We start from the raw sequence: 22019 nt of genomic DNA on the forward strand, positions 1-22019 counted from the left end.
AGTCGGAAGCTCAGACAGGAGATCGATCTTTTCACAGATCGTCTGTCTGATGTAACCCAGTGGAGACATGATGATGTTTCACCTGCTGCAGATTTATCGGTTTCTAAAGGATCCATCCACCAATCAAGCTTTAACTTCCTGGTAGATGTTTGAAGTTGTTGCCTCAATGTTTCCACACCTTGTTCTCTTGTCATGATGTGATGTATTTTTTGGAGAGCACCTGTCCTCCCACCCTGTCCTCCACCTCCTTACTTTTCTCAAACTTCCCCTTTTTTCCTGAAAACGTATCGGTGTTATCGTGACTGATCAGTTCCGCTTCATGTTCATGAGTCGACGTTCAAACCTGTCACGAATTCTTCCTCTCTGATTGGCCTTTGGTTCCTGTCGGCTCTCTGTATTGTTTAAAGGCACAATAATCGTCAGTAAAAGAAATTCTGTCCCATTTTTCTTGGCAAACAGAAATAAACATTAACCTTGACACAGGGGAGTTTTGATCTACAGTTCAGTCATTTCTCTTCTGTGAGATGAATCATGAAGATGCATGAGTCACCTCAGCTCCTTTAAAGCACTTTAATGTCACAAAGTGTTGGGATTATTTGCATGTATTTCCAAGAACGTGTCTTCTGCACCTGCGCAGAGAGAATGAAAGTTGGGTTGGATTTTTACTGACCTTTACGGAGCGAACGTGTTATTTAGGAGCTTCCTGTGCTGTTTGAACACACCAGATACCAAAACCAAGATCTTTGCTCGGTGAATCTCCATCTGAACAACCGAGAGGTGGGGGAGGGAGTCGCAGGAAACGTAAAGATGCAACCTGTGTGTTTGTTTGTATTCATGTGGGTGCTGCACGGTGAAGGTGGGGATGATGTCATCCGGCAACTTGTTGCGGTCGGATTGTGTTTGCAACGCTGGAATGAATCAGTCAAGGTGGGACAGAAAGGAAGAGTTTCCCAACTGGGTTTGAATGACAGCGGATATAAAGTCGTAGAGCTGAACATCCAGCAGCCCACACAGTTTACCCACAATCCACTGGGTCACATTTAGCAGCTCCTGCTGTCTCCCTCAGAAAAAGCAACAGCAGCATTCGAAACGAGCAGAAGAAAGAATTCATCTAGAAAATGATTAAAGAACTGATCGAAGAAACGCTGAAAATAAAACACAGTGAGGGAAAACCCCGTTAGCTCATAATCATAATAGTTCCAATTCCTCATGTTACAACTATTATTATCGTTATTACCGTAGTTATTAATGATATTTCAGAATAAACTATCAGACCGGACGAAAGAAAGAAACTTTAAAAATATGAGAGAAATGAAATCCTCATTGCAGATAAATGAATATTTATAAAATTAAACCAATTAACAACAACAATAATAACTTATGTTTTATTATAAATAATAATAATTTAAATAGTAAATTGGTAAACGTAAATGACTAGTTTTCATTCGCTAGTATAATAAATATACGACCATAACGAGAAAACAGGACAAAATAAACAAACAACAAAATAAACCAAAAATTATTACAGAAGAAAAACAAAAAACATATTTTTAATAAAACACTGAAAAATAATTAATGTTCTAATTATAAACCAGATGAGACCACAACCTTCAGAACCTCCAGAACCTTCAGAACCACCAGAACCTTCAGAACCTCCAGAACCTTCAGAACCTTCAGAACCACCAGAACCTTCAGAACCTCCAGAACCTTCAGAACCACCAGAACCTTCAGAACCTCCAGAACCTTCAGAACCTTCAGAACTCAGAACCCGGCTGGCTTTCCTCCTCACAGGAAGCAGGATGTGCAGATCCTGCTGAGAGGAGCTTCTGAAGGCAGCAGAGTGGAAGACGGTCCAACAGAACCGCCTGGCACATCTGGACCGCTTCGGTCCGGGGAGGAGAACAAGATGGAGGACAAAGTTGAGCAGCAGGAACAGGAAGGATGTTCTTTTTTGGAGCCAAAATAAAACATTAACAGAAACAAATGTGGAAACATGAAGATGTCATTCTGGTGATTCACTGCCGCACAACTTCTTAATCATCATGGCAACAATATCAGCAGGCCCGGCAGGAACCAGAACCAGCACCGGTCCAATGACCTGTCGCCGTGGGCAACAAGGATGCGCCACAGATTTCAAATGCATCATTTTTAAAAATGTATAAATATATTTATATTGTTTTAGGTGAATTAAACTATAAACATTTCTGCTTATTTTATGTTGAATATTTGTAATTAATTACAAATATTAATATCAAAGGAAGGATCCGCTTCCTTTGAGGATGTCTCCAACCGGCACTCACTGAGAGTGTCTGTAATCAGAACTGTGACGATGATGATGATGATGATAATAATAATAATGGAGGAACTGGGTTCCTGTCTAAGAAAGAAATTCAAATAATTAATTTGAATTAATTATTCAAATTAATTGAATTTGAATAAATACAATATGTATTTTGTATAAATTCATTTTCATTAACGGGATATTTTGTATTTTTTTGTAACAAGAAAAGAAAAAAGAAAACCGTCGAGTTCTGATCAATAAAAATCAATAAAAAAGTAAAAATAATCCCAGAAAAATACATTTTATAAACTCAGAATTTTGTTTTCATTTACAAGATAACAGAAAATATTTAATCCATTTAAATGAACCTGAACAGAACCTGAGCAGAACCTGAGCAGAACCTGAACAGAACCTGAGCAGAACCTGAGCAAAACCTGAGCAGAACCTGAACAGAACCTGAACAGAACCTGAGCAGAACCTGAGCAGAACCTGAACAGAACCTGAGCAGAACCTGAACAGAACCTGAGCAGAACCTGAGCAGAACCTGAGCAGAACCTGAACAGAACCTGAACAGAACCTGAACAGATTATGTTGAACAGATCCTGGATTATGTTCAGAGATTATTTGCCAGTGTTTAATCTCAGATTGGGGGAATAACCATAGCAAACAGTATTTCTTAGATTGTTAATGTTTTTTCACAGACAAATCTCATTATGAGGAAGATTCCTGCCCTCCAAGAAAACATTTTGTCTTCACGTTGTTTAGTAATCAGCCATAATCATGACTCATTGATCATCTGGATCATCTGGGTCTGTGTGGTTCTGGAGGTTCTGCCCATGTTGGTCGGCTCTTTGCAGAAATGTTGCGGTTCTGCTCCTCTGTCTCTGGTCTGATCTGGTCTCTGCATTTCTCCTGTGGTTTTGATGAGTTTTAGTTCCAAACTCAAACAGGATTTTGTGCTGCCAGCAGTTTCACTGTCAGCTGCAGCATCAAAACAAACCTGGAAAACTGAGGATTTCATGCAGAGCTCGCTTTGGCGTGTTTTTAAGTTTAATAGAAAATTCTTGATTTCATTGAAATGCAAAATGTCGTCATTAGTTTCCCTAAAGAGAATCCATCGTTTCTTCCTCTGGTCGACATGAACAGACTGAAACACGCTGGTTTCAGTCTGTTCCAGAACCTTTAAATGGATCAGAACTGATTTGGAGCCAAAGCGGAGCGGACGGTTCTGTGAAAGTGAAAAGGAGCGTCAGAGGGGGAAGAACCGGCCGGGCGGCAGCATGGGCTGCAGCATGGGCTGCAGCATGGGCTGCAGCACCTCCAGGCTGTGAAACAGAAAGTTGGAGCTGCCAGGTTTTACTTTTCAGACTGAACAGAACTTCCAGAGGATTTTCACCCAAAGACACGAACAGCTGAGACAGAAAAAGAAATCACTCTCAGGCTTTCTGGTTCCCTTTCCTTTGGTCTATTTTTGAAAACATACTTTTGGATGTTGGGTTAATATTAATACAGTAATGATGTTTTTCATTCCTGCGTATATTTATCAGCCCTGCATTAAACTGATCACAGATCGATAAACTGCTGGAGTGAAACTGGAGTCCAGGGTTGATTCTGGCTGCAGGTCGATCAGATTACAGATTACAGATTACAGATTACAGTGGTTGAGGTGTGGATCAGCCTCAGCTCTGGGTCTGCCTCATGTCTGCGTGTTTGTGGATCGATCCGTCCCTCTTAAAAACTCCATCACTTTCCCGTCCTGAACCCGCAGCTCCTGCCGCGGCGCAACGCTCCACACACACTCCACACACACTCCACACACACTCCACACACACACTGAGAAATTCTGTGACTTCTGTTTCCTCTGCTGCTGCAGCTGCGGCCTCTCCACTCACTCTGTGACATAACTGGAGTTTCCCTTCTGCAAGAGCAGCCGCACTGCATAAATACTACGAGGCGTGCTGGCAGAAGTTCATTCTAACTCAGAGATAAGCAGAGAGGGCTGCCGGCTCCAGCAGACTGCCAAGTGACACCAGAGGATGACGGGATACAAAATCACAGCGGGCGACGTGGAGGCCGGGCCTCAGGACAGGATGGAGGTCCTGGTGCAGAAAGAAGTCGTCCACAGGGTGGCTGTGGAAGCTGCTGGCGGTGCTGCTCCTCCTGGCGCTTTGCCTGGAGGCGCCCGGCTCTACGTCTGGTACCAGCTGGAACGATCAGAACCAACAGTAAGGAGAATCTGCTGCATGTCTGGGTTCAATCTGACTTCTGGATTCATCTCTGGAGCCAGTTTTTAATCATGTTTCCTCTCCTCCAGACGCAGGCAGGAAACACAGCAGCACCGTTCAGAATGGACTCTGAGGAGGCGGCAGGTGAGCATCAGCTGAAGCTCCTTCACATGAACACAGAAAGATTCGGTTCTGGATCATCTGAGCTCATGTTTGTCTCTTCCTGTCCAGGCGCTCGGTCCACACTGCAAGAAATGAGCAAAAAAGCAAAGGCAGCCATTCATCTGGAAGGTGAGTTCAACTCAGAGATCAACTCAGAGATCAACTCAGAGATCAACTCAGAGATCAACTCAGAGATCAACTCAGAGATCAACTCAGAGATCAACATGTTTTACAAAAGTTGAAGTAAAAGTGACTCATGAAAAAGTCTACTGAGAAACTGATAAAACATCATTTAACGTTAAAAATACATCAGTTGGTCCAAAACATGGAGTTATGTGGGAATTTTGATCTTTTCAGGATCCAAATGAAAATCATTCATATAAATAACAGCAAACTCAGGAAAAATATTTTTTTAAATCACAAAATCGTATCAAGTTTCTTTGGTCTCCAGCAAATATCGCAGGAGTTTGTTTGAAATCAATAATTATTTGATCAAATTTCTATTCCACTGGGAGATTATTTCACTCATAATAAAACGTTTCTCTCAGAAGTGAAATAATCCATCAGTGGAAGCAAAACTTTTCCTTCCAGATTAAGAGACTTTCCTTCAATAAGCTCTCAGAGGATGTTTGCATTAAACTAGACAGAAATATTTGGTCATATTTGAGGCAGAGATTTAACTGGTGACTCGTTTCAGGTCATTACGATGAAAGAGGCAACGCGACGGCCGTGGAGTGGCGCGACCGCGTGGGCCAGGCCTTCTCGCAGGGCAACTTCCGCCTCCAAGACAACCGGATTGTCATCCCGGAGAGCGGCCTGTACTTCGTCTACAGCCAGGCGTCCTTCCGGGTGTCCCGGTCCGGCGACCAGGAGGGCGAGTGGCGCCCGCCGACCCTCAGCCACCGCGTCCGCAGGATGTCTCGGGCCGTGGGGACCCGGGTGTCCCTGCTGAGCGCCGTCAGGTCGGCCTGCCAGAGCGTCCAGGAGGACGGCGAGCGGTCGGGCCACGGCTGCTACAGCACCATCTACCTGGGCGCCGTGTTCCAGCTGGACAGAGGAGACACGCTGGACACGGAGTCCAACCCGCTGAAGGAGCTGGACACGGACGAGGGGAAAACCTTCTTTGGCCTGTTCGCGCTCTGAGCCGCTGCTGTGAAACTAAGACTCTGATCCTGGACAGGATTTAAAAAGAAAAATGATGCACATTTTTACACTTTGATTCCGCCTGAAGGGGATGTAGACATGCTAACATCTCCATGGAGATGGAACTAGACTTTATGAACTGTAACAGTTTGAAACTTTATCTCTGCTTTAGGCACTTTTTTTACTTTATTTATGTTGATCTCAGATTGTAAGACCAGACCTCTGCTGTAGCAGATCACAGTGTATTTCTCCACTATTTACTTGTATGTATTTATTTATATTTATTGGTATTTAAATTTGTGGGATTTTTGGTTTAATATTATATTTAATATGAATAAAAATGCATAAAAATCAACAAAACTGAAGTAGATTTCTGAGACTTGAAGCCGCACTGGAAGTTCCGGTTTGTGCACACACACACACACACACACACACACACACACACACACACACACACACACACACACACACACACACACACACACACACACACACACACACACACACACACACACACACACACACACACTCTCACACACAGAGTTGGCAAAAGTTGTTTGAAATTCCTCCAGCCAGCAGATACTTCCTTTGTTAGCTCACAGCAGCCGAGGGGAATTTCCTGCTCGTTTTCAGTGACCCACTGACTGAGGCCCGCAGAAGTCTCAGCCCAGACCGGGTTTTCCCCGGTGACGCCCCCTCACAGCCCACACACACACACACAGTCACACACCCTGCAACCTTCCTCCCCTCCTCAGCCACCGTTACCACACACTCTGCCTTCAGTCTGCTGGAAACTGAAACGACACGGGAAGCCGTTTTCTCTCTCTCTCTGTGTGTGTGTGTGTGTGTGTGTGTGTGTGTGTGTGTGTGTGTGTGTGTGTGTGTGTGTGTGTGTGTGTGTGTGTGTGTGTGTGTGTGTTGTGGGATCATGGGACTACACCACAGCTGGTTTGCATCACACCATCATCATCTAAAAACACACTTGAACACAAACTGTGGCAGCGATTTGTCTGCGTTTGCGCCCATCGTCCCAACTTTCTGCTTAATGAGCTCTTCCCTTTGTTTCCACTCCCACAGGTCATCCAGAAAAATGTCTCCACACAAACACCATCGACCTCAAATGAAAACTGCAAAGGTCTCAGGAGGTCAGAAACAGACATCTGGTGACCCCTAGTGGAGCCACAGGAGACGGCTTCTCAAGTGAAAAAACGATTTATTCATATTAACCACATATTAGCATACACATACTCTGAAATATATTAACATTTAAGATCTTTAGATATAGTGTGTACAAATATTCCCTAATCCATGTTTATTAGCATATATGTGCAGGATAATAGAACATTTCTTGTAGTTTTGCTGCATTCATATGTTACACAATCCGACCCACTGAGCTAAAACTTTACAGCTGAACATCCGTCATCGTTTGTGCTAAAGTGCAGATTCACGGCCAGCAGCTGCAGAATGTCTGATAAACTTGTTGTACCTGCAGATGGAGCTTATTGGTCGTTTCCTTCAGAATACAACAGATTTTCTTCCTTCATCTTTAACAAACGTTCAATGACAAAAAGGGGAAAAAAATGAAATTATTTCTGGGTTTTAAACATCATAAAAATGAGAAAAAGCTTACAGAGATGAAGTGCAACAGAAATCATGCGTTTATTCACAAAGGTCTGCAAAAAGTTCTCACACCTCCTGACTGTCACATTATGTTCCCACAGACCTCAGGCGGCGTTTCAGGATTTCATGGCCAGCAGAAAGTAGTGCAGCACTGGGAGAAGTTGCCATGTCAACCATTATTTGCCAGGTAAGGAAAGCAGAACAAAGAAGAAACTCCTTTTGTCAACATTTTACGCTTCATGTGTGGGAAAAACTAGCATTCCTCATGTCGCCTGTGGTTGGCATGGTGGTGGCAGCATCATGCTGTGAGGACAGATGGAGCTAAAACAGGAAAAACCTGAGCTTCACCTGCACTCACTGGTGCTCTTTACACTGGCATGCCACACTTTTCAGATCTAAGTCAATGAGAAAAACATAAAATCTTCCTTGAAAATTTGGACTACTTTGTTTTCATAAAGTCCCAGTAAAACATGAAGAAGCTAAAATGTGAAACTGTTCAGGGGTGTGAGACGTTTAGCTGCTTTCTGACATCAAGATCAACTGCAGTCAAACGTTAATCTGACTCCAGAAAAATTCCCTGAACGTTTTTCTGCAGCTGAAGTGTTGACTCAGCCCAGAATAACCAATCTAAGACAAGACTGGGGTCAAAGGTCAGATTAAGTTTTCAATATATTGAAGGTTGTGTGAACCAGTGAAGTTAATTCCTGGGGATGTTTACTGAGGTCAGACATTCAGATACATGACTAACTTCAGCTGCATCAAAAGGTGGAAGCGTTTCAGGAACGATGCGTTCAGGGACGATGCGTTCAGGAACGATGCGTTCAGGAACGACGCGTTCAGGAATGATGCATTCAGGAACGATGCGTTCAGGGACAATGCGTTCAGGAACGACGCGTTCAGGAATGATGCGTTCAGGGACCCTGCAGGAGTTGTTAGCCTAATGCAGCAACATAATGCATCACGGCTCATTAGTGGGTCAGAGCTTCTATCAGCCACACGGCTTTACATGCAATTATTTATTCAGGGTTCAGGACCTTTTGACATAAAAAGGTCATCAGAACTGAATTCATTTCTTACTCTTGGCAAATCAAAAAAATTTAGACACCCAAATATAAAAAACTTTCAGGACCAGTTGAGGGAAAAAAAATAAAAGTTGATTTGAGGTTAGTTTCCCCAGAAAATGCAAGAGCTGAAGCTTTGTTGAAAAAGTAACAATGTTCTGTTTCAGTTCCTCTGGTTTTAGCATCAGAACAAAGAAACCTTTGTGTTTGGTACCCAGAGCATCATTCCTCCCCACCGTGCTTGACAGTCGGTAGGATGTGTCCATCAAGACCCTCCGATTGGCCCAAATGTTTTCTCTGATTGGCTGAGCAGAACCTCAGACGGGTTTTTTGTGGTTTGCACATTTATCGTCCGATTTCAGGATGACCTTACTGGGAAGGTCAGCAGCTGTCCTGACTGACAGGGGAATGAGGTTTCTGTTGGACGTCAGAGACACAGGATGAGCAGGATGTCTCTGTTGGATCCTATCTGCTGCACATCCCTCATGAGGCTTTAATGAAGCAGGACGTTTCTCATTTGTCCAGTTTTAAAACACCAGAACCGGTCAGAAACTGGACCAATCAAGAGCCTGTGTGTGTTTTTAATCTCAGATTAAAAGAAATCAAAAATCCCAAAGAAATAAACATGAAAAACTAAGAAGCTTCAGAAATATCCCAGCTGGTTTCTTCTGCTCTCCGTTTATCATCAAGGTTTACATTGAAATGCAGCCTGACAACAGACATCCACACATGCTGACCCCTGACCTTTAGGCTATGGCTATTAAATAAATCACATGACAACTTTTGGATAAACCCAGCGTTCCCGGGAACGTTGAATAAAATCTGTACATTGCTTTTATCAGTCAGTAACTTTCAGTTTTCTCCTGAAAAGTGAACAAAGAGTCAGACGACACCTCCATGACGAAACGGATCAAATTTTACAGAACGATAAAAACCACCAACTGCATGAGGAACAAACCCCACCAGACAGACGAAATCGCAGAAAAAACACAAACACGCACGTTTTTCCAAGAACATCCCCGTCTCCACGGAGCGTGTGACCGTCCAAACGACCTCTGAAGGTCACAGACGACCTTTGAAGGTCACAGACGACCTCTGAACGTCCAGACGACCTTTGAAGGTCACAGACGACCTCTGAACGTCCAGACGACCTCTGAACGTCCAGACGACCTCTGAACGTCCAGACGACCTTTGAAGGTCACAGACGACCTCTGAACGTCCAGACGACCTTTGAAGGTCACAGACGACCTCTGAACGTCCAGACGACCTCTGAACGTCCAGACGACCTCTGAACGTCCAGACGACCTCTGCCCTCTGGAGGTCAGAGGCGTTGTTGCGGCCGCCATGTGTGCTTTGTTTCTGGGTTTGGATGCAGAACGGTGAGGACGGGTGTTGACCTGTGGGCTCCTGCCCAGCAGTCGTGTCCTGCTTGTGTTTCGTGTGTCCACCCACCCCTCCAGCCCCGATCCCCCTGATCCCCCTGATCCTCCCAGTCTCCCCTGATCCTCCCAGTCTCCCCTGATCCTCCCAGTCTCCCCTGATCCCCCCAGTCTCCCCAGTCTCCCCTCCCTCCCCGCCTACTTGTAGAGCAGCGGGATCTGGCTGTTGTGACAGTGGTTGCGGCTCATCTTGCTGTCGGCCGGGTAGAGGCTGGACGAGTTGGAGAAGGACGGCGGCAGGGAGTGGTTGTCCACGGTGGGGTTGGGGTATCCTGGAGGGGGAAGCAGCGACTTGGGATCGGTCTGGGACGCGGGCAGCGGGGCGTTGTGGTTCTGATTCTGGCCTGAGGTGGGTTGGCGGCGGTTGCGTATTGCCTGACGCTCGGCCAGCTGGTTGCGAAGCGCGGACACCCTCTCTTCTTTCTGGAAAACCGATGATAACAAAGTTTAGCCTTGGAGCGACTGCAGAGAACTTCCTCTGCTCGTTCTTATTCTGTCAGAGTCACAAAGCATTAATGTAATGTCACAGAAACTTCCTTGTTAAACAGCAACAAAACAACCAGAGAGGGCAAATTTCTCCCGAAACCAGAATTTATGTTCAACTGGGATTTTATGTGAAAACATTTGTACAAAAATAAAAGTGATTGTATTGACTATTTGTCCCTAAAACTTAATTCCAAAATCGAAGAGAGAGAAAAAAAAAATCAAATCTCAAAAGTGATGAAAGGAAAATGAAATGAACTCAAACAGTCAGTGGATCGTGGGTTCTGGTTTACGCAGTCCAAACAAAAGGTCAAACAGTCCAGCTCTTTGTTTTCTTTATTCAGTTTTGATCTAAAACCAAGTTACAGACAAACCCTGCCCTAACTCCTGCACTTATTCTCAATAATAAAGAACTGACTCACTGACAGACAGACAGGTAGAAACCATGTGACCACCACGTGACTAAAGACTCGTCTAAACAACATATTTATACTGCGAAACACACCCACTTCCCAAACTGAAATCAATTAACTAATTAAGTGTTTATTTTATTTAGAAAACAAAATAAACATTCTAATTATAAATCATAGAAAAACAAATAAACTGAATAATCTACATTCTAAACTTTAACTAAAAAAATAATGGAGAAATAGCTCCTACAGTGATGATAAATTTGCTGCGTTTTGTATTTTGTTGCCAACATGAAATAAACTTTAATATGCATTAATTAAAAATATAAAAACACAAAAGAAATGTTCCCATCACCCATGAAAACAAAATAAAACCAAAAACCCACCAAGTCTCCCCAGCTTATCATAACCGAACCCATAAAAAGCAGCTGAATGTTCAGAGCTCAGATTGATCAATGATCAGATTGATCATGTCGTCTCTTAGCACAAAGGCTAACATGACAGGTTAGCTTATTTCTGCTCTTTGGAAGGACAGCCAATCAGCACCAGTGGGTTCTGGTCTGGTTCTGGTCTGGTTCTGGTCAGGTTCTGGTCTGGTTCTGGTCTGGTTCTGGTCTGGTTCTGGTCAGGTTCTGGTCGAGTTCTGGTCTGGTTCTGGTCGGTTCTGGTCAGGTTCTGGTCGGTTCTGGTCTGGTTCTGGTCTGGTTCTGGTCTGGTTCTGGTCAGGTTCTGGTCTGGTTCTGGTCTGGTTCTGGTCTGGTTCTGGTCTAGTTCTGGTCTGGTTCTGGTCTGGTTCTGGTCTGGTTCTGGTCGGTTCTGGTCTGGTTCTGGTCGAGTTCTGGTCTGGTTCTGGTCTGGTTCTGGTCTGGTTCTGGTCAGGTTCTGGTCTGGTTCTGGTCAGGTTCTGGTCTGGTTCTGGTCTAGTTCTGGTCTGGTTCTGGTCTGGTTCTGGTCTGGTTCTGGTCAGGTTCTGGTCAGGTTCTGGTCTGGTTCTGGTCAGGTTCTGGTCGGGTTCTGGTCTGGTTCTGGTCGGGTTCTGGTCTGGTTCTGGTCAGGTTCTGGTCAGGTTCTGGTCTGGTTCTGGTCAGGTTCTGGTCTGGTTCTGGTCTGGTTCTGGTCAGGTTCTGGTCAGAACCCGGTGACGCTCCTTCACCTCCTGGATGATCTTCTGCAGCTCCCGGTTCTCCCGCTCCAGCTGCCTGGACTTCTCCTCGTCGTTGTTGTTGGTGGACGATCCGGTCTTCAGCGTGTCCTGCTGCTCTGACTGCCACTCGCCGCGGGTGATGAGGCGCCGCATCTGGACCGCCGAGGACGGAGCAGAAGACCAGAACCACAGAAACAATTAATGATGGACACACCTGGGAGGTAACTAGTTACATTTACTCAGTTACATTTGCATGAATAACATTTAGGAAAAAATACTTTTTGAAGTATTTACTTGAGTAACTTTATTATAAAGTTCCATTACTCTGACTGGAGTAACATTTCTGAATATTCAGTGTAACTTCAATAAATGAAGAACAAATGATATGTTTAGTTTTATTTATAAATGGTTTTACTGATGTAATGAAGTGATGTGTAAACGGTAAATAAACTAAATTAAACTTTTTTACTCTTAGCTGAATAATGCTTTGCACAGAAATGTTTATTTACTCTATGATGATGGATCTGCTGATGATCCATCAGATTTAAATATTCCTTTCTAAATATCTGCAGCAGTTGTTGTTTTCCTGGTTTCCCAACACTATAAATTTCAGTTTGATTTGCTTCTGTTGCAGAAAGTCTTCTACTTCTATTTGTCATACCATCTTTAAAGTTTTATTTTTTAGGCACAAAACAATTTCCCTCTTCACCTTGACGTTTTAATATCGTTTCTAACAAACAGGAAGACATGAAGAGAAGGATGCACTTCACTCAAAATCCTGAAATCTGAATTTTCATACGCTCAGTCTGAACTTTGTTCTGACAGGTCTGACCTTCACTTTTACTCTACTGTGAGTGACTGTCGGTTTGCCTCCTGCTATCAGGCTGTCATTCACCTTCGGGACGAAGAGCACCACCAGAGTGATGTAAGCAGAGAAGACGATGGCGAGCGAGGCGAAGGCGAAGGAGGCGTCTTGCTGCGAAGACAGGATCATCGTCACCGGCGCCGTGATCAGGCAGAGCACCTGCAGCCGGAGACGCAGCGCCGGTTAGAAACGAAGGACAGAACCACATCAATAAAAGCATTAGGCATCTGTTTATCATTCCGGAGAGGAATCCCGAGTGAAAACAGCATTAAAAAGTCATGACCGAGGCGGCGGCGGCCGGCGCTGTCGTCTCATCAGAGCCGGCAGCTACGGCTGAGCGGAGAGGAGGACGCTCCCTGTAGACCCCATTAACTATTGACATCTTCATAAAACTGAAATGTGTGCATCATAACACCAAACACACGTCTAACTTGTCTCTCGTTATGGGGCCGAGTGATGAAACGAGCACACAGGCTGTTTTTATTGTCCTTATAAATGATTTGAATTAAACATAAATGTATTTTTTTATCAACAAATCAGCACAGCTTAGGCCGATGCAGGCGCTCATTAAAGACCTTCTTTAATTCATTATTCAGTCCAGAAGAAGAAAAACACGTGAGTAACACACAGCAAAGTGGTGTGAAAGTGGCTCTGAACCCTCTGGAGTTAGAAGTGACAGAAACCACTTATTGTTTTCAGACATTTTACATCCATTCCAAAGTCGCTCCATGTCAACCGTGTCAGGAAATGGCAGCGAGTGTTTCTCTAAAGTGGCTATGGAGAACATAATAGCATCTATTTCAGCTGAAAGTGCATCCTAGGTGCCTCCATTTAAGGTGATTCACTTGGTATCAGCCGCCCCTGAAAGATGTTTGCGGCAGACAGCAAGCCGCATCAACGCTCTCCTTCAGAAGCCAAATTGCTGCATTTTCCTGCGAAAGGCCGGAGCGGATCTATGAAGGCGCGACGCTTCCAGCCGCGTCCCGCTGTGCACATTCTGCTTATTATGTATGCGGAGGAATAAAGCCAAAGTGCTGCACTGTGTGCATGAGCAGTAACAAACCGCAGCACAATAGAAGTTGGATTTTATTGATTTTGCTAACAAATGACTTCAGAGATAGCCGTGCCGCTGCAGCACAAAGTGATAGTTTATCAGGAATCTGTGAAGGAAAACTTCACAACAAGCTGCTGAAATCTGTTCCAACTTCCTGCTTGGCTCCAATCAGGAGCTTCAACATGTTTGTGCAGCAACAACCAGGAAAGTTCAAGCTACCTTTAGCCAACTCTCCCCTCTGATGTTGTGCTGTTGAAGTCTTTGCTAGAGGTCAAGTTAAATGAGAACAGACTGCAGAACGATAATGAACCCACTGACAGATAAACTATGACCTCTTTGAGCTGTGAAGCAATTAAACTGGCTTCTTGTTGCTGCTTTATTGTTGCTGCAGACTGCAGCAAGCAGACAGCAAGCAGACTGCAGCAAGCAGACTGCAGCAGCAGCGCAGCAGTTTCTGTCTGGACTCACGGCTACGTTGTAGATGGCCATCCCCACGGCTCGATGGTCATTGATCTTCTCCGTGGAGACAGACTTCGTCTCATAAGCCAGAAAAATACCCAGGAGCAGCAGCAGACCCTTGTAGCCATAAACCACACCTAACAGGAGATGAAGAACGGTTAGCAAAACACAAAGTCAATAAAAGAGTTACTTTCTACAGTAAACGTCATTTTAAACAGATCAGTTTGTTCCACATTAATGCAGTGAATTTAACCGCATGAATACATTTAAATGTTTGAATTAATAAAATATTATCAGACTAAAATATGTCACTAAGTCTATCAGAATGACTGTCTGAGGGAAAATCCACAGATTTAGTCCAGTTGGTTTCAAAATGGCTTTGTTACATTTGAAAAGATGATTTTATTTAAAATAAACTCATTAAAACAGAAGAAAGTTATTTCATTTATAAAACTTTTAAAATATTTTTATTTTACTTTCTTTACACAACTTCAATTGATTTTAAGTGCAAATTCTGTATTTATGCTAGCATAGCAACATGCTACACAAAATATAGTTTTAATTAGTTATTTTTACAAGACAAAGAAATAAATTTAAAGCTACTGTATTTAATGGATATTCAAAATGCAAAACAAGACAGTTATGTAATAAAAACACGTCATCTCATATTTTATTTTTGCATCAGTTATAACTTTTATGTACATGATACATTTGTAATGTTCCAATAGTTATATTGATCGTGTTTTAAAATCGGTGACAATCTGCAGATTGTTGCATCTTCACTTCTCTTTAATTAATAAGTGGCAAATTAATAAGCAGTAATGTTTTATAACGGATCAAACTGGAAAGTTTATGTTAGAATGTCTCAGTATGACTGGATTGAACTGATTTTGTGTAAAAAACATCATTCCTATATTTTTGCATACATTGATGGATTTATTGTTAATCAGCAGTATTTAGACAAACAGCAGCAGCTGATGGTACATGCTAATGCTGCAAACAAACCCTGAGAATAAAAACCTTTGAAGAAAATTAAAAGTCTTAAAAGGGAAAACTTGAAAACTTGCACCTCCAATTCATTAGTGTTGTGATAATCAGACATGTTTTTATCTGATTCCCAGTAATTTAGTAAAGTTTTATAATAACCAAGAGGAACGGATCTCATTTCCTCAGCAAGTCTGAGAAAAGCTGAGAAATAAAGACGCTCAGTTGAACAGCTGGCATCAAGGAAACACAACAAACTCATTTCCTTACTTTAGCATAAATTAACATTTATTTACAAATAAAATGACTAGAATAACTTAAGCAGGATTTTTGCAGTTCATGTTTTGTTTTTCAGTTTAGAAGCTTCTGCAAATTTCAACCTGGAGACAATTTCTCCAATTAATTCACCAATCATGGCTTCTTTTACAGGACATAATAAAGCAGCACCATTAAATCTGTTTTAGGAAAGTCAGAGGAAATGTGGCCAGAGGCGGAAATAATAAAGATGGGAAAGAAACAGCGAAGCGTTTAAGATCAATACTCCTCCAACTGCCCGCCGTTTCCTGATACAGCCTGAAATGACATCTTCTCCTTCTGAGGGGGGGCGATGGGGCATTGGCCCAGTTTGTGACCCACATTGTTTGAATTTCAGAACTATTTCTCTTTCATAAGAGCCGCCAAGAAATGCAACAGAGACAGAGATGGAGAAGAAACGAGGGTGAAAACCCAGAATGAAAGCTGGAATCAAACCTAACTGTGTGATGAGAGACCCGTTTAATTTGCAGTGAAAGGTCGTGAAGTGTGTGTGTGTGCGCGCGCGTGTGTGTGTGTGTGTGTGTGTGTGTGTGTGTGTGTGTGTGACAAAGATACGCGGGGTGAGCTGAGAGAAACGGGGGAGAGGAGAGGACAGATACCGAGCCACGTGTTCATCTTCTCAGAGCTGCAGTGCTCCAGCAGAGGCTGGATCAGGACGTCCAGGTCTTCTTTAGGCGCCTCTCTGGTGAACTTCTGCTCAAATGACGGACAGGGAGGAGGAGAGAGGAGGGAGGAGAGAGGAGGGAGGAGAGAGGAGGGAGGAGAGAGGAGGGAGGAGAAAGGAGGAGGGAGGAGGGAGGAGGGAGGAGGAGAGAGGAGGAGAGAGGGAGGAGGAGAGAGGAGGGAGGAGAGAGGAGGGAGGAGAGAGGAGGGAGGAGGGAGGAGGGAGGAGGGAGGAGAGAGGAGAAGAGAGGAAAACAGAGATAATCAGAAACGATGAGGCAGCAGCAGGAAGAAGCAACGTAAGCATGAAGCTGAGAGCTGCAGGGTCGATCCTGTCGGTCCAAAGTTCCTCCCACGGCTCACACAGACGATACCAGACATCCAATACAGGAAATATGAGATTATAACTTCCTGTAGCATCTGACTGGCGTAAAGCTTAGAGTAGATTTATTTTCACTGCCCTGAAAATCACTCAGTGTCACACACCATGTAAAATGAAACTAATTTATACAAAGAAATATATATTATATACATCTAAACTAATATTTTCTAAAATCACACTAAAAAACACCAAAACATCATAATAGGTCAAAAACTTAAAACTAACTTGCACAGATAAATCAATAATTCCTAAATATTGATCAAAAGTCCTGGCAGATTATTCCACTTCTGGAGAAAATGTCTTAAGGTGGAGCATGCACAGGACTCAAACCCAGGACCTTCTTGCTTCAGGCAGCAGTGCTGCTAACCGCTCCACTTTTTATCTTTTTGTTGGTTTTTCCCAAATTAACCAAAAAATTCTGTGCTGCAGGACAGACGAGTCACTCTGCTGCAAAAACACATTGAGGCCTAGTCAAAGTCCAAAAGTAAATCTGACAGAAAGCCTGAACACAAAAAGTTTTCAAATATGACATATGTAGCTTTTAATCAAACAACTTTTAATCTGAAATAACCACAGATAAATGATCCACTGCAGAAATAGTGAGAAAAACTATTTTAAAAATGATCTTATAATTTAACAAATTATTAGAATATTTTGACCAGATTAGAATTTGGGGGAATTTTTGATTATTTTTGCTTTTGTTCGTTTTACTGCAAATCTTAGGCATTTTTGACATTAACATTTTTTTCTATTTCCATTGCAGGACTTTGAGGCTTTCATGTTCACTTTCTGATTCAAACTGTTTTTCCTGGTTTGATTTATCAAACTGACAAACACATTAATCCAAATGAGTTTGTTAAATGGCTTCGGTTTAACAACCTGCATTGATCGAGTTTCTTGTTTGGAGGCTGTGACTGTGGAAATGAAACGCGCCGCCCCGTCAGTCACGCCTCAGCGTCTCAAACCGTGATCTCATCCGTCTCTCGTACTCTACCTCGACCGTGATGTGCAGAGGATCCACAATCTGCCAGATCATGAGCGACAGGAAGTCGATGGCCAGCAGCACTCCAACTGTTGCGTAGAGTTTCCACGGCTCCAAGGGTTGCTGTGTGAGTGGGAGCCAAAGACATGCACAAACACAAAGTCATCACTATCCAAGGGCATCACGAGCCGCCCGGCAAACAAAGACAAACCACCCGGACAAACAACACGACAGGCGTCCTTGTGATTTCTGGATGACTGGGAACAAATTGTCTCTCTGGATGTGTGTCTTAGCCAGGCGGACGTGAGCGTCCGACAGGATTCAAGGGAGCAGCGAGCGTCCGAGTGTCTCTGCAGGCGACACACACTGCGCTGCAGTGGCTATATTTGTGCTGCCACCTGAAATCATCGTCTAAACACACAGAGTCGACTCTGCTGTGGATCTGCAGCCGAGCCGTGATGAAGCAGAACAAGCAGGACTGGAAACAAGCGTCCTTCTTTTAATTCAACAGCTGACTCACAGCTCCTCCGACACAGCAGCGGCCGCTCAAGCATGCCATGACTAAAACGCAGCGATAAAATAAAGGAGGAGACTCGTTTACAGCACTTCTCCTGAGCAGCAGGAGGAAAGCAGCCATTCTGCTCTCGGTGTGCGAAACTTTCTTTAAATAAGCGCTGAGCTCTCAGGCAAATTGCCCTTCTGCAGACATGAAGGGAGCTGAAAGTCAAACTGATTCGATGCGCTTTAGCTCCAATAATAAACCCCTGAAGGTTGGATTTCTGCATGGGACTTTAATACCATCCATATTCATAAATACTCCATAAATGGCTTAATCTCTTATTCTTCTGCTTGGGTCCTAGAAATCTCCACAACACACTGCAGAGTCCCTCGGTTTCTCCAGGAGACACACTTCAACATCCGCTTTGTACTGTGGAGCTGCATGTTTGTAGTTTAATGCATGAACAGGATCTGAAGCTGCATGTTTGTAGTTTAATGCATGAACAGCATCTGAAGCTGCATGTTTGTAGTTTAATGCATGAACAGCATCTGAAGCTGCATGTTTGTAGTTTAATGCATGAACAGCATCTGAAGCTGCATGTTTGTAGTTTTTAAGTCGCGCTGTTGCATAAAGACGCCTCCCAAAAGCTTAGTTATGGCGACACAAGCTCTGCAGCTCGGACAAGCTCTCCTCCGCTGCCTCTGCCGCCTGCAGGCAGGATAATCCATCCATGCTTCCAGCAGAGCAGCACAATTAAACTGCTGCTCAGCTGGCAGAAGCTATTTACATGTAGCTTGAGGCTATCGCCCAGCCAAAGCCAGACACCATGACTGAGCGGCTGGAGGCGACCAGAGCCGCCGCCGCGACGGCTCATTTGAGTTCAGTCAAATCATGTCGTTCAGTTCCAGGTGACAGCGGTTCATCATCATCATCATCATCATCATCATCATCATCATCATCATCATCATCATCATCATCATCATCATCATCCATCACTGTCTACTTGGCAAACAGGTGAGGAAGAGTTACAGAAAACCAGTTATTCCAGTTTGTTTTTAAAATGACATTATTAAAAAAAACAAGAGCAAACAAGACAAAAATTTCTAAATAAAAGCATAAATATAAAAGCCTAAAGATTTTTAACAATCGATAAATAAAACTTAAAAAGGATGTAGGACTTTATCCAACTGAAAGTTTACAAAACAGCCAAGTAAATTTAGATATATCAGAAAACTGTGTTGAAGTGGCCTAAACGTTTTTAAAGTTAGCAAAAGTGCTCAACAAAGAGTTAGCTCCCCTATTAGCGCTTCAGCACAGGTGTGTGGAGGTGATGGATCCTGAATCCTTCAGGTTTTCCAAACTGGAATTTCACTTTTTTAGTGTTTCAACTCCAACATTTCACTGAAAATTTAAACTTTAGAGTTAAATCGTTTTCTAACAAGATGCTAAATTTACAATCTGGTCAGCAACTTGTTGCTGACGATGAGCAACTTGTTGCTGACGATGAGCAACTTGTTGCTGACGATGAGCAACTTGTTGCTGAAGATGAGCAACTTGTTGCTGTAGATGAGCAACTTGTTGCTGTAGTATGAGCAACTTGTTGCTGTAGATGAGCAACTTGTTGCTGTAGATGAGCAACTTGTTGCTGTAGATGAGCAACTTGTTGCTGACGATGAGCAACTTGTTGCTGTAGATGAGCAACTTGTTGCTGAAGATGAGCAACTTGTTGCTGAAGATGAGCAACTTGTTGCTGACGACTATCTGCAGTGGATTCCTGGCATCAGGGCAGGGCAGCAGGCGGCTCGGCTCATCCATACCTTCTTCTTCTCCTTCTTCTCGTCCTTCTTGGTGAACAGGGTGTGGACCCACCAGATCTTGGTGAACATGCTGCCATAAGCGAGGCTGAAGCCGAGGCCGAGCAGCCACAGGCGGAACTGCAGGAGAAACATAAAAACCTTGTTTTATTTCAAATATTTCCCATTTAAAGATGCAGCTGAGATTTGGAAATAGGAATATAGTGGAAGAAAACACTGAATAATTTATTAATTTTAATTGCAGGAAAGTACTGTCCAGCGTCAGGAAGATGTGAAGAAAACCAAAGTTAAGCTGAAAATCAGGATTTCCTGGATGTTTCTTTGTGCTTTGAAAGCAGCTCTTCGTTCTCCATTTCCTGCGGGTGGCGTCTGGACCTCTTCCAGCGTGTTGGAAGGAGTTCTAACATATGCTGAGCTTTTCTTGGCTCATTTTACCTCACTCTGACTGCCTCACACCAAAGGCTGAGAATCCTCTGGCTAACCCCTAGTTACCTCTGTAACTAGTCAAACATTACTGTTAATCTGAAAACTGACCAGCCAAATATTCAGAAACAAAATCAAGATCTGAGCAGCTGATGCACTGAAAAACACAAAATCTCACTAAATATTTCTGTCTGGTCTCTGGTGCAACCTGCTCTGGATCAATCAGAGAATAGATTGAAAATCACTGAACGGCTCAGCATCGCATGGAAGATCTGCTGCTGTTGTATCAAGCTTCCAGAACCTGAAGGTTCTGGTTCTGCATCCCCAGAACCAGAACCAAACAAGGAGAAGCAGAAACCAGCTTCTATGCACCAGAAATTTGGAACAAACTTCCAGAAAACTGTAAAGCAGCTGAAACACAGAGTGCCTTTAAAATCTGGACTAAAACCTCCTGTTTTATTACAAACACAATCAATTCATTTAATGATGGATCCTGACTTCATGTCATGTTTTGATTGTTGATTCGACGTTGCATAACTTTGTGTTTTTGTGTTTGTTATGATGTAAAGCTCTTGAAAAGCCTTGCTGCTGAAATGTGCTACACAAAATCAAATTTGATTGATTGAGTGATAGTTTGTCTTTGACTGGAAACAAGGTGGTAATATGTTCGTTTTGCAGTTGAATGTTTTGCATGTCAAATCTATTCACAGACAGAAGCGCCGACCTCTGCAGGTCAGACGTCTCCGGCTCTCAGAGCTGCAATTTAAAGTTTTTTCTCTAAATCCTTTGAGTTTGGTTTAAATATTTATATTCGTCTTGGAAAACAGACATTTGTTATCTGCTCAAAACACTTTTAACAGCATTTATAGTCTGTTTTGCGAATCTTCTGCGAGACTTCAGGTTGTAACAAAGTTCGAAGTGAAAGTGCAGTTGTAACAACGTCTGTGTGGTAGTTATGGTCTGAATTATGAAGAAAAACTCCATCGAGAGAGATTCTGCTCGTCCGCCATGTTTTTCACCTGGTGCAGAGAATGTGGTCCATGCAGAGGAAACATGGAAACCTTTGTGTTGCAATGTCTGTTTCAGGTTTAACGAAGGAAGAGACTGTTGAGTCTTAGTTGCCTGCTTACATTAATCAGGGATTTTGTATGCACCTGTTTACATGACCATTTAAAAAATAGTCCAGGTTATTGAGCCTGAAATAGGCAGACAGAGGAGCTGAGTGGCAGCAGCAGGAGGCGATGTTTGAGGAGATGAGAGGAGGAGGAGATCCAGGGCCGAAGGTGAGAGAACAAATCAGGAGAGAATAACTGGACAGGGACAAAGAGCCGAGAAACCACAGACATGGAAATCTCCCGTCTCGCCTCCGCAACACAAAGGCTCAACATGGGTGACACAGACACACTCCCACTCCTCATTAGAGCCGGGTTCCCAGCGCCGAGCTTTTCTGGCAGACAGGAAGTCACGGCTTCTGCACCCAGAACCAAAATACTTTCAAAAAGGAAACAAACTCTAAACTTTTGCTACGTTTCATGTCTACATGCTCAGAATCGCAAAGAAAGATCCTCACGGTCGGCTGCAGTTTTAATGAAAACTAACAGTTGTTTCTGA

At 43.4% G+C, this 22019-nt stretch overlaps 2 protein-coding genes across 2 annotated transcripts in view; one reads left to right on the forward strand and one right to left on the reverse strand.

Annotated features, from left to right (window-relative positions):
- The first annotated feature begins 4317 nt into the window (after positions 1 to 4317).
- Positions 4318 to 6149, forward strand: LOC129353553 (tumor necrosis factor-like). Its single transcript, XM_055022906.1, is given in 6 exon segments — positions 4318 to 4389; positions 4391 to 4451; positions 4454 to 4506; positions 4596 to 4650; positions 4738 to 4797; positions 5366 to 6149. Coding segments are annotated over 6 exon segments (747 nt in total). The 3' UTR covers positions 5812 to 6149.
- An 855-nt stretch (positions 6150 to 7004) lies between these two features.
- LOC129353523 (gamma-aminobutyric acid type B receptor subunit 1-like) overlaps positions 7005 to 22019 on the reverse strand; it is a 100587-nt gene continuing 85572 nt past the window's right edge. Inside the window, 7 exon segments of the mRNA XM_055022876.1 lie at positions 7005 to 10354; positions 11978 to 12121; positions 12864 to 12992; positions 14356 to 14483; positions 16245 to 16338; positions 17685 to 17795; positions 19989 to 20105. Of these exon segments, the coding sequence (XP_054878851.1) occupies positions 10070 to 10354; positions 11978 to 12121; positions 12864 to 12992; positions 14356 to 14483; positions 16245 to 16338; positions 17685 to 17795; positions 19989 to 20105 (1008 nt within the window). The 3' untranslated portion in view covers positions 7005 to 10069.

This window comes from Poeciliopsis prolifica, unplaced genomic scaffold (genome assembly GCF_027474105.1).
Source record: "Poeciliopsis prolifica strain line A6 unplaced genomic scaffold, Auburn_PproV2 SCAFFOLD092, whole genome shotgun sequence".
Classification (NCBI taxonomy): domain Eukaryota; kingdom Metazoa; phylum Chordata; class Actinopteri; order Cyprinodontiformes; family Poeciliidae; genus Poeciliopsis; species Poeciliopsis prolifica.